This window comes from Carcharhinus amblyrhynchos, unplaced genomic scaffold, assembly GCF_965287045.1.
Source record: "Carcharhinus amblyrhynchos unplaced genomic scaffold, sCarAmb.v2.hapA chromosome_102, whole genome shotgun sequence".
Lineage (NCBI taxonomy): Eukaryota > Metazoa > Chordata > Chondrichthyes > Carcharhiniformes > Carcharhinidae > Carcharhinus > Carcharhinus amblyrhynchos.
The window spans coordinates 615,590-628,402 of record NW_027649842.1 but is presented as its reverse complement, the minus strand read 5'-3'; the positions used below and the strand labels follow the sequence as shown (position 1 = coordinate 628,402).

The window sequence follows — 12,813 nt, the reverse complement described above, 5'->3', positions numbered from 1 at the left end:
GAAGGGGAGGAAGAGAAGGGGAGGGAGAGAAGGGGGGAAGTGAGGGGGAGGGAGTGAGGGCGAGAGGTGAGAGTGAGGGGGAGAGAGATGGGGAGGGAGAAGGGGGAGGGGGAATGAGGGAAATGGGGAGGGAGAAGGGGGAGGGGGAATGAGGGAGACGGGGAGGGAAGGTGATGGGGAGGGAGGAGGGGGAGAGAGTGAGAGGTGAAAGAGTGGGAGAGAGAGTGAGAGGGCAAGAGAGTGGGAGAGAGAGTGAGGGGGGAGAGAGAGTGTGAGAGGGGGAGGGAGAGGGAGAGAGGGAGGGGGAGTGAGGGAGAGTGAAGGTGAGGGAGGGGGAAGAAGGGTGAGAGAGGGAGCAGGAGGTGGAAAGAGAGACTGGGAAGGAGAGAGAGGGAGAGAGAGAGACAGTGAGGGAGGGGGAGGGAGAGGTTCAGGGAGAGGGAGGGGAGAGAGGGGGAGAGAGACAGACAGTGAGGGAGGGGGAGGGAGAGGTTCAGGGAGAGGGGGAGGGGGAGAGAGAGGGGGGAGGGGGAGGTTCAGGGAGAGGGGCAGGGAAAGGGGGAGGGGGGAGGGAGAGGGGGAGGGAGGGAGAGGGGGAGAGAGAGGGGGAGGGAGAGGAGAGGGAGGGACGGGGAGGGGGAGGGAGAGAAAGGGAGGGGGAAGGAGACACAGGGAAGAAGCTGGAAGACATTGGGAGACAGGAAGGGGGAGGGAGAGAAGAGGGGAAAGGGGGAGGGAGAGGGAGAAACAGGAAGGGGATGGAGGGGAGAGATGGGGTGAGAAAGGCAGAGAGAGATAGGAGGGAAGAGAGAGTGCAGAGGGATGGGGGAGAGATAGGGGGAGAAATAGGGAGGGAGAAAGAGTGAGAGAGACAGGGAGAAGATGGAGCCATAGAGATACAGAGAGAGATAGGAACAGATGAAGAGAGAGTGAGCAAGAATACTAGAGAGAGAATGAGTAAAAGCGAGAGAAAGAGAGAGACAGTGTGTATAAGAGAAAGAGAAAGGGCAGCGAGAAGAGAGAGAGGGAGAGAGTCAGAGGGAGGTAGGAAGAGGGGAGCACAAGTGCACAAAAAAAGGAGCTCGATAGGGTGCACAGGAGCGAGCAAATGAATGTGCTAGACAGCGAGCATGTATTAGAGTGAGCGAGACTGCACGAGAGCGGGCAAGAGGGTGGGCAAGAAAGAGTGAGCACAGGAGAGGTCAGTAAGAGGGTAGGCAAGAGAGAGAGAGAGCACGGGAGAGATCAGCAAGAGGGTCTGCAAGAGGGTGGGCAAGAGAGAGAGAGTATGGGAGAGGACGGGCAAGAGCGTGGGCGGAGAGAGAGAGCCCGGGAGAGTGTAGCCAAGAGGGTGGGCAAGAGAGTGGGCGAGAGAGAGCGAGCATGGGAGAGGACAGCAAGAGGGTGGGCAAGAGAGAGAGCATGGGAGAGGCCAGGCAAGAGGGAGAGCACAGGAGAGGGTGAGCAAGAGAGAGACAGCAAGCGAGAAGGCAAGTGAAAGCCGGATCAAGATTGCGTGTAAAAGAGTGATTGAGAAAGAGTGAAAGAGTACGAGAAAGCGAGGAAGGTTGAACGTGGGAGGGCAAGGAAGAGAGTGCATGAGGGAATAACAGAGATTAAATGTGGGTGAGTGAGCAAGAAAGTTAGTGAGAAGATACATGAATGAGCAAGAGGGTTTGCACTCGAGGAAGTGAGCGAGAGGGTGAGCATACAAAACAGTGAGCGAGAAAATGTGCAAGAGAGTGAGTGACAGGGTGAGTGAGTGAAAGAGTTTGCAAGGAGAGAGGGCGAGCGAGTTCACAGGGTGCATGTGAGACCAAGTGAGAGAGCAAGTGAAAGGCCGAGGAGGGGGCGAATAAGAGAGCAACTGAGAGAACCAGTGAGTGAGAGGGTGAAGGAGAGAGTGAACTCAGTCAGCCAGAGAGTGAAAGGCAGTGTGAAAATGGAGAGCAGGGTTAGGGGGTGGGCTGGGGAAAGGAGATGAAAGGGTGGGCTAGACCAATGTGTCTTAGGGAAGGATGTCCACCTGAACATGCTGAGAGACCACATGGAGTGCACGACTGAACCCTGACTTTGGAGGAGATCCCTCAAACCGATAAGCCCGCTTACAAATTACTGTTACAGAATGATACCAGATACCAGGGGGCCATTCAGCCCATCACTGTCCAGGCCAGATCTTTGCCAGAGCAATCCAGTGCCCCTTGCTCATTCCCCAGGAGGCTCTGCCATTGGGCAGGGATCTGGTTGAAGATCCCCGTCCACCTCAATCTTGGTGAAGAGGGTTTCAGAAATCCATACCAGCGCGCGCGCGCACGCACGCACACACACACACACACACACACACACACACGTCCGTGCAGTTAATTAGTCAGCAGCTGGAATCTGTTCTCAGGGTTGGGATTTGCAAGGCGGGGAATGAACGCTTTCCAGTGTCAGGATTGTTATACCCTGTTGTTTCTCACTCATACCCCAACCACCCACCGAATAACAAGGACAGAAACACACCAAATCAAACGCAGAACGAAGAATGGGTGACTTACCGTTCTGTATCGATCTCGCGGATCGCAGCTGCGAGGTGGAGGCGGCATGTCGGAGGTGAAAGGGTAAAAAACCGGATTGTGCAGTTCGACCTGAAGGTAACAAGGCATCGTGTATCACAGGGCCAGCAGTCGCGGGAGCTACGTTGCGTCACCACCCCTGTAGGAGGCTGCAACTACTCAATAAGCTGCACTGCCACCAATGCAGGGGGCTGCAGTGACTTCATAAGAATCACCACCAATGCAGGGGGCTACGCCTTCCTCTGCTACAGATACCCGTTGGGGAGCTGCTGCCATTGTCTGGGATCAGGTTAGATAATTCTCTCTATTATAAATGGACAGGGGGCAACTTTCCAATTGGGTCCACATGAACGGTTCAGCAAATATTCACTCATCAGAGAAACCACTTCCAACCTTGTCCAATCACATACCAGGAAGAGTCACTGGACAGTGAGCAGGAGCAGGAACCCTGGCTGATTTCCCCTCTCTCTAACCCAGGGATCACTGGACAGTGATCAGGAGCAGGAACCCTGGCTGATTTCCCCTCTCTCTAACCCAGGGATCACTGGACAGTGATCAGGAGCAGGAACCCTGGCTGATTTCCCCTCTCTCTCTCTAACCCAGGGATCACTGGACAGTGATCAGAAGCAGGAACCCTGGCTGATTTCCTCTCTCTCTCTCTCTAACCCAGGGATCACTGGACAGTGATCAGGAGCAGGAACCCTGGCTGATTTCCCCTCTCTCTCTCTAACCCAGGGATCACTGGACAGTGATCAGGAGCAGGAACCCTGGCTGATTTCCCCTCTCTCTAATCCAGGGATCACTGGAGAATGATCAGGAGCAGGAACCCTGGCTGATTTCCCCTCTCTCTCTAACCCAGGGATCACTGGACAGTGATCAGGAACAGGAACTCTGGCTGATTTCCCCTCTCTCTCTCTCTCTAACCCAGGGATCACTGGACAGTGATCAGGAGCAGGGACCCTGGCTGATTTCCCCTCTCTCTCTCTAACCCAGGGATCACTGGACAGTGATCAGGAGCAGGAACCCTGGCTGATTCCCCCCATCTCTCTCTCTAACCCAGGGATCACTGGAGAATGATCTGGAGCAGAAGACTGCATGATTTCCCTCCCCACTCTAATCCAGGGATCACTGTACAATGATCAGGAGCAGGGACCCTGGCTGACTACCCCCCCTCCCCACACACACACCCCCCCCTCTCTCAAACCCAGGGATCACTGGACAGCGATCAGGAACCTGAGGTCCATGACAAAAGGAGTACACACATTTGATGTGCATTATTTGATGTGCATTATTGAGGAGTTGGCTGCGATGCCTCATATTGTGAAATAGTGGTTGGGATAATATGCAAGTGCGTAGGTGCACTCCACTCCCACTGACTGCCCACCACAGAGAAAACAACCAGTTATCTCGAGCTACCTGATCTAAAATAAAATACAAGGGACAAGTGTTGGGGCTGGTGGTACTAGAATATTTCTTTCATTGTTAACAGATGGGAAAAGGCAGAAAAAAAGGTTGTATCACCCAGGTGAGGTTTGTGGGAAACCAGTGTCCCGTGTAGAGGGACAGAGAGAGGAAGCAGAGAGGGACGGGGGAGAGAAAAGGGGGGAAGGGAAGCGAGAGAAAGGGACAGAGAAAGGGAGGGGGGATAGGGATAGAAAGAGAGGGGAAGAGACGGAGGGAGAGATAGAGAGAGAGAGAGAGAGGGAAAATGCGAGGGGGGAGACAGCAGGAGAGAGAAAGTATGAGGGAGGGGAGAGACAGAGAGAGATGGGGGAGAGATTGAGAGAGATGGGGAGGGCAGAGAAAGTGTGTGAGAGGGGTGGGGGCAGAGAGAGGGGGAGGGACAGAGAGAGGGTTGGAGACAGAGAGGTAGGGAGGGAGAGAGTCCTGGAGAGTGTGAGAGGGGGAGAGACAGAGACAGAGGGGGAGAAAACGAGAGAGATGGGAGGAGAAACCGAGAAAGAGGGAAAGGGACAGAGAGTGTGAGAAAGCGGGAGGTAATAGTTGTGAGAGGTGAAGGGACAGGACGAGAAGGGGCGAAACAAAGACGGGGAGAGAGAGAGAGTGTGCGAGATGGAGAGGGACAGGGGTGGAGGGACTGAGAGAAAGGGAGTGAGAGATGGGGAGGGACACAAAGTGAGGGGAACTGAGAGAATGGAGACACTCACCTGATTTTGAACTGCTAACACAGAGTCTGGACATTACAACCAGATACATTAAACACTGAACATGGACCCATTTATTCATTGCGTGCAATGCTCCTTCCCCCACCAAGCGATTCAGCTGAACTCACCATTGTCACTGATATTGTTTTCCTCAACATTTAGCTGCTCTGATAGGTCAGCCAGGGACTTCTCAGTTGTCTGGCTGCCTCGCAGCGTCATTGACAGTTGTCGTTTGATCTTCTTCATTCGATCCATCAGGTTCTGATTTCCACTTGCCTGAAAGACATGGTGATGGGGTGAATAGTAACAGAGTCATAGAGGGAGGCCATTCAGCCCTCGAGACTGTTCCGCCATTCAATCGAATCATGGGTCTCCCATCTCAACCACTTTCTTGTCCGTTCTCCAACCCTATTACTAATTAAAAATCTGATTCTCTCCTTCTTAAACTTACTCAACGTTCCGGCATTCACCGCACTCTGGAGTACTGAATTCTTCAACTAAGGTGACCAAATCTGAACACAATGCTCTAGACTTGGTCTCACTAATGCCTTGCGTAGTTGTAGCAATACTTACTAACTTTTATAATGTACTCCTTTCACTATAAATGCCAAAATTCCATTTGCTCCCCTGCTGTATCTGCATATTAGTTTTCTGTGCCTCTTGCACGAGGATACCCAGATCCCTCCAAGGCATTCTGAAGTCTCTCTCCATTTAGATAATAAGAGGACATGCCCCTGGCTACATCAACTGGGATGAAGTAGAAATAGTCGAGAGCTTCAAGTTTTAGGTGTCCAGGTCACCAATAACCTGTCCTGGTTCTTCCACACCAACACTATAGTTAAGAAAGCCCACCAAAGCTTTTATTTTCTTAGGAGGCTAAGGAAAGTTGGCATGTCCACTACGACTCTCACCACTTTTATAGATGCACCAGAGAAACAATACTTTTCACTGTATCCCAATGCATGTGACAATAATAAATCAAATCAAATGAAATCACAGTGCCAGGAGCACAGGTTCAATTCCGGCCTCGGGTCACTGTCTGTGCAGAGTCTGCACATTCTCCCCATGTCTGTGTGGGTTTTCTCCAGATGCTCTGGTTTCCTCCCACACTCCAAAGATCTGTACGTTAGTGGATTGGCCATGCTAAATTGTCCCTTACTGTTCAAAGATGTGCGGATTAGGTGGATTGGCTGTGCTAAATTGTCCCTTAGTGTGCAAAAATGTATAGGTTAGGTGGATTGGCCATGCTAAATTGCCCTTAGTGTCTAAAGATGTGCAGGTTAGGTGGATTGGCCATGCTAAATTGTCCCTTAGTGCCCAAAGATGTTCAGGTTAGGTAGATTGGCCATGCTAAATTGTCCCTATGTGTCCAAAGATGTGCAGGTTAGATGGATTGGCCATGCTAAGTTGTCCCTTAGTGCCCAAAGATGTGTAGGTTAGGTGGACTGGCCATGCTAAATTGTCCCTTAGTGTCAAAAGATGTGCAGGTTAGGTAGATTGAACATGCTAAATTGTCCCTTAGTGTCAAAAGATGTGCAGGTTAGGTGGATTGGTCGTGCTAAATTGTCCCTTAGTGTCCAAAGATGTGCAGGTTAGGTGGATTGGCCATGCTAAATTGTCCCTTAGTGCCCAAAGATGTGCAGGTTAGGTGGATTGGCCATGCTAAATTGTCCCTTAGTGCCCAAAGATGTGCTGGTTAGGTGGATTGGCCATGCTAAATTCCCCCTATGTGTCCAAAGATGTGTAGGTTAGGTGGATTGGCCATGCTAAATTGCCCCCTAGTGTCTAAAGATGTGTAGGTTAGGTGGATTGGCCATGCTAAATTGCCCCCTAGTGTCTAAAGATGTGCAGGTTAGGTGGATTGGCCATGCTAAATTGTCCCTTAGTGTCCAAAGATGTGCTGGTTAGGTGGATTGGCCATGCTAAATTTCCCCTATGTGTCCAAAGATGTGTACGTTAGGTGGATTGGCCATGCTAAATTGCCCTCTAGTGTCTAAAGATGTGTAGGTTAGGTGGATTGGCCGTGCTAAATTGTCCCTTAGTGTCCAAAGATGTGCAGGTTAGGTGGATTGGCCATGCTAAATTGTCCCTTAGTGTCCAAAGATGTGCTGGTTAGGTGGATTGGCCATGCTAAATTGCCCCTAAAGTGCCTCCCCACCACACCCTAAACCCGCCCACTCACTCCTCCTTGCATTCCGCTCCACCAGAGTTTGATGGTCATGACCAGGATTTGATCCTGTGCTTTGTTCAGAGGCATCCAGTATGGCTGAGAGGGGAGGGATGATCCTATTCCAGAGGATCTGTCTGCCTGATGCAGGAGGAAGTTCAAAGAGCCCAGGGGGCTATTTTAAGGGGCTGGTTTGAATTCTCCTGGTGTTCCGGCCAACATACCTACCCCAGTCAGTGAGAGAGAGAGGGAAAGCAGAATAACGGCTGATTCATCGAGCAGTGACGTACAGCGCTGAACTGTATAACACATGGCGACCACACAAAGAACCAACTGCTCCCGCAACACCACAATCATCTTCCACAACCCCTTTTTATTACCAGTGAAATGATTTGCTCTCTGGGACGAGGATTTAACATGTTACAGCTCTCGTTCACACAGTTTAAATGGGCACAGTCTGAAATATTTTGCATGACTGGAATGCCCCTCGTGGCGAGACCAGTGTGTCATTCACTGAGAAATTGAAAACGTAGTCCCTGTGTATCGTTTATCCGCTCTAGTTTGGACGCTGCGTGGCAAGGGGGTAATACAGCACCAGTGTTTTTGTAGGTGACCTATTTTAGAAATGACAGTATTTATAGGGCAAGGGACTGAGTGCTGGTGACAGCAAGTGGCACAGTTAAAAACAGAGAGAGTGGGAAGCTCAGCCTTGCCCAACACACCAAAACCGCACAGTGCGAGGGTTCAGCTTCCTCCTGTGCTCACAAGCAGTGGAGGGACACAGAGAACCAAGACGACAGCCTGGCACAGCTCCGCTCCAAAAGCAAGGACTTGCTTTCCCCAGTGCCTTTCGCTCTCCCAGCATCAGCGAAAGCACATCCCAGACAACGCCGTTCTCTGGAAGTGCAGTCATGTTGCAATCCAGGAAATGGATCAGCCAATTTACACACAGCACATAATCCGTACATAACAATGTCGGCCTACAAATAATTATGGGCCACAGGACAGTGGACAGTTAATTCTGTTTGTAATCTCTTTCCATACGGGAGAGTTACCACCCAGAAATCAGCGCTCCCTCAGCACTGACCCTCCCACAGTGTGGCTCTCCCTCAGCACTGACCCTCCCACAGTGCGGGGCTCCCTCAGCACTTACCCTCCCACAATGTGGCGCTCCCTCGGCACTGACCCTCCCACAGTGCGGTGCTCGCTCAGCACTGACCCTCCCACAGAGCGGCGCTCCCTCAGCACCGACCCACAGTGTGGTGCTCCCTCAGCACTGACCCTCCCACAGTGCTACGCTCCCTCAGCACCGACCCTCCCACAGTGCGGTGCTCCCTCAGCACTTACCCTCCCACAGTGCGGCGCTCCCTCAGCACTGACCCTCCTACAGTGCGGTGCTCGCTCAGCACTGACCCTCCCACAGAGCGGCGCTCCCTCAGCACCGACCCACAGTGTGGTGCTCCCTCAGCACTGACCCTCCCACAGTGCTACGCTCCCTCAGCACCGACCCTCCCACAGTGCGGTGCTCCCTCAGCACTGACCTTCCCACAGTGTGGTGCTCCCTCAGCACTGACCCTCCCACAGTGCGGTGCTCCCTCGGCACCAACCCTCCCACAGTGCGGTGCTCCCTCAGCACTGACCTTCCCACAATGCGGCACTCCCTCAGCATTGACCCTCCCACAGTGCAGCGCTCCCTCAGCAGTGACTCTCCCACAGTGCAGTGTTCCCTCAGCACTGACCCTCCCTCAGTGCGGCTCTCCCTCAGCACTGACCCTCCCACAGTGTGGCACTCCCTCAGCACTGTCCCTCCCACAGTGCGGCACTCCCTCAGCACTGAACCTCTCACAGTGCTGCGCTCCCTCAGCACTGACCCTCCCACAGTGCCGCATTCCCTCAGCACTGACGCTCCCACAGTGCGGCGCTCCCTCAGTACTGACCCTCTCACAGTGCGGCGCTCTCTCAACACTGACCCTCCCACAGTGCGGCACTCCCTCAGCACTGACCCTTCCACAGTGCGGCACTCCCTCAGCACTGAACCTCTCACAGTGCGGTGCTCCCTCAGCACTGACCCTCCCACAGTGCCGCATTCCCTCAGCACTGACGCTCCCACAGTGCAGCGCTCCCTCAGCACTGACCCTCTCACAGTGCGGTGCTCCCTCAGCACTGACCCTCCCACAGTGCCGCATTCCCTCAGCATTGACGCTCCCACAGTGCAGCGCTCCCTCAGTACTGACCCTCTCACAGTGCCGCGCTCTCTCAGCACTGACCCTTCCACAGTGCGGCATTTCCTCAGCACTGAACCTTTGATAGTAAATCGCCTCTCAGTGTCCAAGGATGTGCAGGTTAGGTGCGTTGGTCATATTAAATGTGCCTTAGAATCCAAACACCAATAGTTTATGGGGATTGGCTGTGGTAAATGTGTGGGGTTACGGGGATAGGACAGGGGATTCGGCCTGGGTAAGATGCTCAGATGGTGTCAGTGAAGACTTGAAGAGGCTGAATGTCCTCTTTTTACACTACAGGAATACTATGGATTTCAGGCAACAGCGATTCCTCCCCTCCCACTGTGAGGGACCTGCATGTGAACCTTTGGATCGGAATCGGGAACGCTAGATTCCAATGATTTCCCCGGATCATGTGCTGGACGGGAGGAGTGGAAGAGAAACAAATGCCAAGACACAAATCACTGGAGGCAAGTGGCACTTCCCCCTCCCCTCCCATACCTGGAAAGGGATAGAGAATCTGGAGAATTGGTGCAATGACAGTAATCTCTCCCCCACTATCAATAAAATGAAGGAGACTGTCATCGGCTTCAGGAAGCGCAGTGGAGGACATCCCCTGTCTACATCAAAGGGACAAAGTAGAAAGGGTCGAGAGCTTCAAGTTTATGGGTGTCCAGATCACCAACAACCTGTCCTGGTCCCCCCATGCCGACACTATAGTTAAGAAAGACCCACCAATGCCTCTACTTTCTCAGAAGGCTAAGGAAATTTAGCATGTCAGCAACGACTCTCACCAACTTTTACAGATGCCCCATAGAAAGTATTCTTTCTGGTTGTATCACAGCTTGGTATGGGCTCCTGCTCTGCCCAAGACTGCAAGAAACTACAAAGGGTCGTGAATGTGGCCCAATCCATCACGCAAAGCAGTCTCCTAACCATTGACTCTGTCTACACTTCCCACTGCCTTGGAAAAGCGGCCAGCATAATTAAGGATTCCACGCACTCTGGACATTCTCTCTTCCACCTTCTTTTGTCAGGAAAAAGATACAAAAATCTGAGGTCAACTGACTCAAGAACAGCTTCTTCCCTGCTGCTGTCAGACTTTTGAATGGACCTACCTCGCATTGAGTTGATCTTTTTCTACACCCTAGCTATGATTGTAATCCTACATTCTGCACTTTCTCGTTTCCTTCTCTATGAAAGGTATGCTTTGTCTGTGTCTTGCGCAAAAAACAATACTTTTCACTGTGTCCCAATACATGTGACAATAATAAATCAAATCAAGCGGACACATAAGAACATAAGAAATAGGAGCAGGAGTAGGCCATCCAGCCCTTCGAGCCTGCCCCGCCATTCAATAAGATCATGGCTGATCTGTCGCTGCTCAGTCACGTCAGGGCAGTGTTGTGATCATAAAGAAAAGATTGAAATCAGAGCTAAGGAATCCACATGAACCTGGAAAATCTCAGGAGGGACATCTCCAGCAAGGGGGAATGAAAGGCAGCAGACATACAGGAAGCTTGGGAGCATGATCAAATCTCACAAGGATCTCTGAAAGCTGAAAAGGCAGCCGGGGTGCCAGAGACTTGCTTGCCTCGACCCTCTGCGAATGCGTTGTGCTTCTGCCCATCTCACTCATGAATATTCAGCGCTGTGAAGTTGCGGGGAGAGCCACAGACTGACGTGGGAAGCGAACATTACATAACGTGCACAGCCTTGGCACAGAGAGAGAGAAAAATAAAGCAGCCTTTCAGCTGTGTCGTCATTGGAGAGGAGAGCTCAGAGTGAGCACAGCATCTCTGTGCGGAGGCAGTGGAGAGGGAGCATTATCTGATAGTGCGCATATGTTTAATTCCTAACTGCACCCCCACCCACCCCCGCCAGCACCCCCACTCCCTCTGCCTTCCCTCAGCCCCTCCACCTCAAGCTAATCGCTTATGTAAGAAATCCAGCCTCCCGGATGCTCAATTACTCAACAGCACTGGTTGGAAAATTGCAAGGGACAGTGAGTTGATGTGAGTGAACTGCATTCGCTCTACCAGAGCAATGTAAAGCATGAGGAGGTGGAGGCACAAATAGATGCCAACATCATGCCAGCCGGTCCATCAGTCAAAGCTGGCAGTCACTAACTGAAAACAGCAGCAGCCCTGATTTATACATAAGCAAGTGCAGGCAAACATCCCAAAGAATTTCACCCCATTAACTGGCAAATAAAAACACAATCCTAACCACATTAGGGGATATCGGGGCAGAGGACTAAAAGCATGGCTTTGAGGAGAAAGAGGGAGACAGAAAGACAGAGAAAGGCAGCGAGAGATACGGAGTCGTTTGGGGAGGGAATTCCAGCCCTGTGGGCGCCCCCCTGGCAGCTGAAGGCATGGCCGCCAACGGCAGAGCGATGGGAATCGGGGGATGTTCATGGAGGAATGCAGAGATCTTGGAGGGTCGTAGGAGGTTACAGAGATAGGGAGGGGTGTAGGGGCTGGAGGACGTTATAGCGATAGGGAGGGGTGTAGGGGGTTGGAGGATGTTACAGAGATAGGGAGGGGTGTAGGGGCTGGAGGGGGTTACAGAGATAGGCAGGGGTGTAGGGACTGGAGGAGGTTACAGAGATAGGGAGGGGGTGTAGGGGCTGGAGGAGGTTACAGAGATAGGGAGGGGGTGTAGGGGCTGAAGGGGGTTACAGAGATACGGAGGGGGTGTAGGGGCTGGAGGAGGTTACAGAGATAGGGAGGGGGTGTAGGGGCTGGAGGGGATTACAGAGATAGGGACGGTGTATAAGGACTGGAGGGTGTTACAGAGATAGGGAGGGGGTGTAGAGGGCTGGAAGAGGTTACAGAGATAGGGAGGAGTGTAGGGGCTGGAGGGGGTTCCAGAGATAGGGACAGGGTGTAAGGGCTGGAGGGGGTTACAGAGATAGGGGTGGGGTTTAGGGGCTGGAGGAGGTTACAGAGATAGGGAGGGGGGTGTAGGGACTGGAGGAGGTTACAGATATAGGGAGGGGTTTAGGGTCTGGAGGAGGTTACAGAGATAGGGAGGGGTGTAGGGGGCTGGAGGAGGTTACAGAGATAGGGAGGGGTCTAGGGGACTGGAGGAAGTTAGAGACAAAGCTGCTTCCAGTCCATGTTGCAATGTGGGTCAGTGAGCTCTGTGCCTGAACTAATCCTGAAGAGGTTAGGCGAGGTGCTCGTGGCTGGTTAGACTGAAGATGGGAGACTGGCCAGGGGAGCGTCGGAGCAACTGGGGCCACAGGCTAACAAATGCATTGGATGCAGGTTTGGGTGTCAGAGGAGCTGTGGCTGGTCCCGGGTTGGTCAACGCGACGGGATGGAAACAAAATAGGTTTTGGTGGTGGTGTGAGGGTGGGATCAGGATCTCCAGGTGTAGTTGAGTCTCAGGGAGTGAAGTGTGCGGCAGGGTTCAGAGACAATGTCTGCCCAATCTTGCACTCACCTTGTACACACACACACGCACACACAGCCTGACGGTTTTCTGGGTGTGGCCTCTGAGGGACAGTGTTGACCAATCGGAGGATCGATCAGAGTGGAGGTTAACAGTGTGGGAGGGTGAAGAGAAGCCATTGCTGATACACTCACTCCAATTTCTTCCATCGTTCAATAACTGCAGTCTAGCTAGGGGTGGGGCCACTCACCACCCTATCCAGACGCCAACCCTATCATAGTGCCAGTGATCACAGTTAT

At 52.5% G+C, this 12,813-nt stretch overlaps 1 protein-coding gene across 10 annotated transcripts in view; it reads right to left on the bottom strand.

Moving 5' to 3' along the window:
- The window catches only part of LOC145338588 (cyclin-dependent kinase 17-like), a 93,066-nt gene that overhangs the window by 30,539 nt on the left and 49,714 nt on the right, over positions 1-12,813 (bottom strand). For 6 of the 10 annotated variants that reach the window (XM_080182941.1, XM_080182943.1, XM_080182940.1 and 3 more), the window contains exons 2-3: positions 4,852-4,999; positions 2,541-2,630 (exon numbers count right to left, since the gene is read on the bottom strand). In XM_080182941.1, coding sequence (XP_080039067.1) covers positions 2,541-2,630; positions 4,852-4,978 — 217 coding nt within the window. In that variant the 5' untranslated portion in view covers positions 4,979-4,999. The remainder of the gene's footprint in view (positions 1-2,540; positions 2,631-4,851; positions 5,000-12,813) is intronic. The other 4 variants (XM_080182945.1, XM_080182946.1, XM_080182948.1 and 1 more) reach the window with 1 other exon arrangement.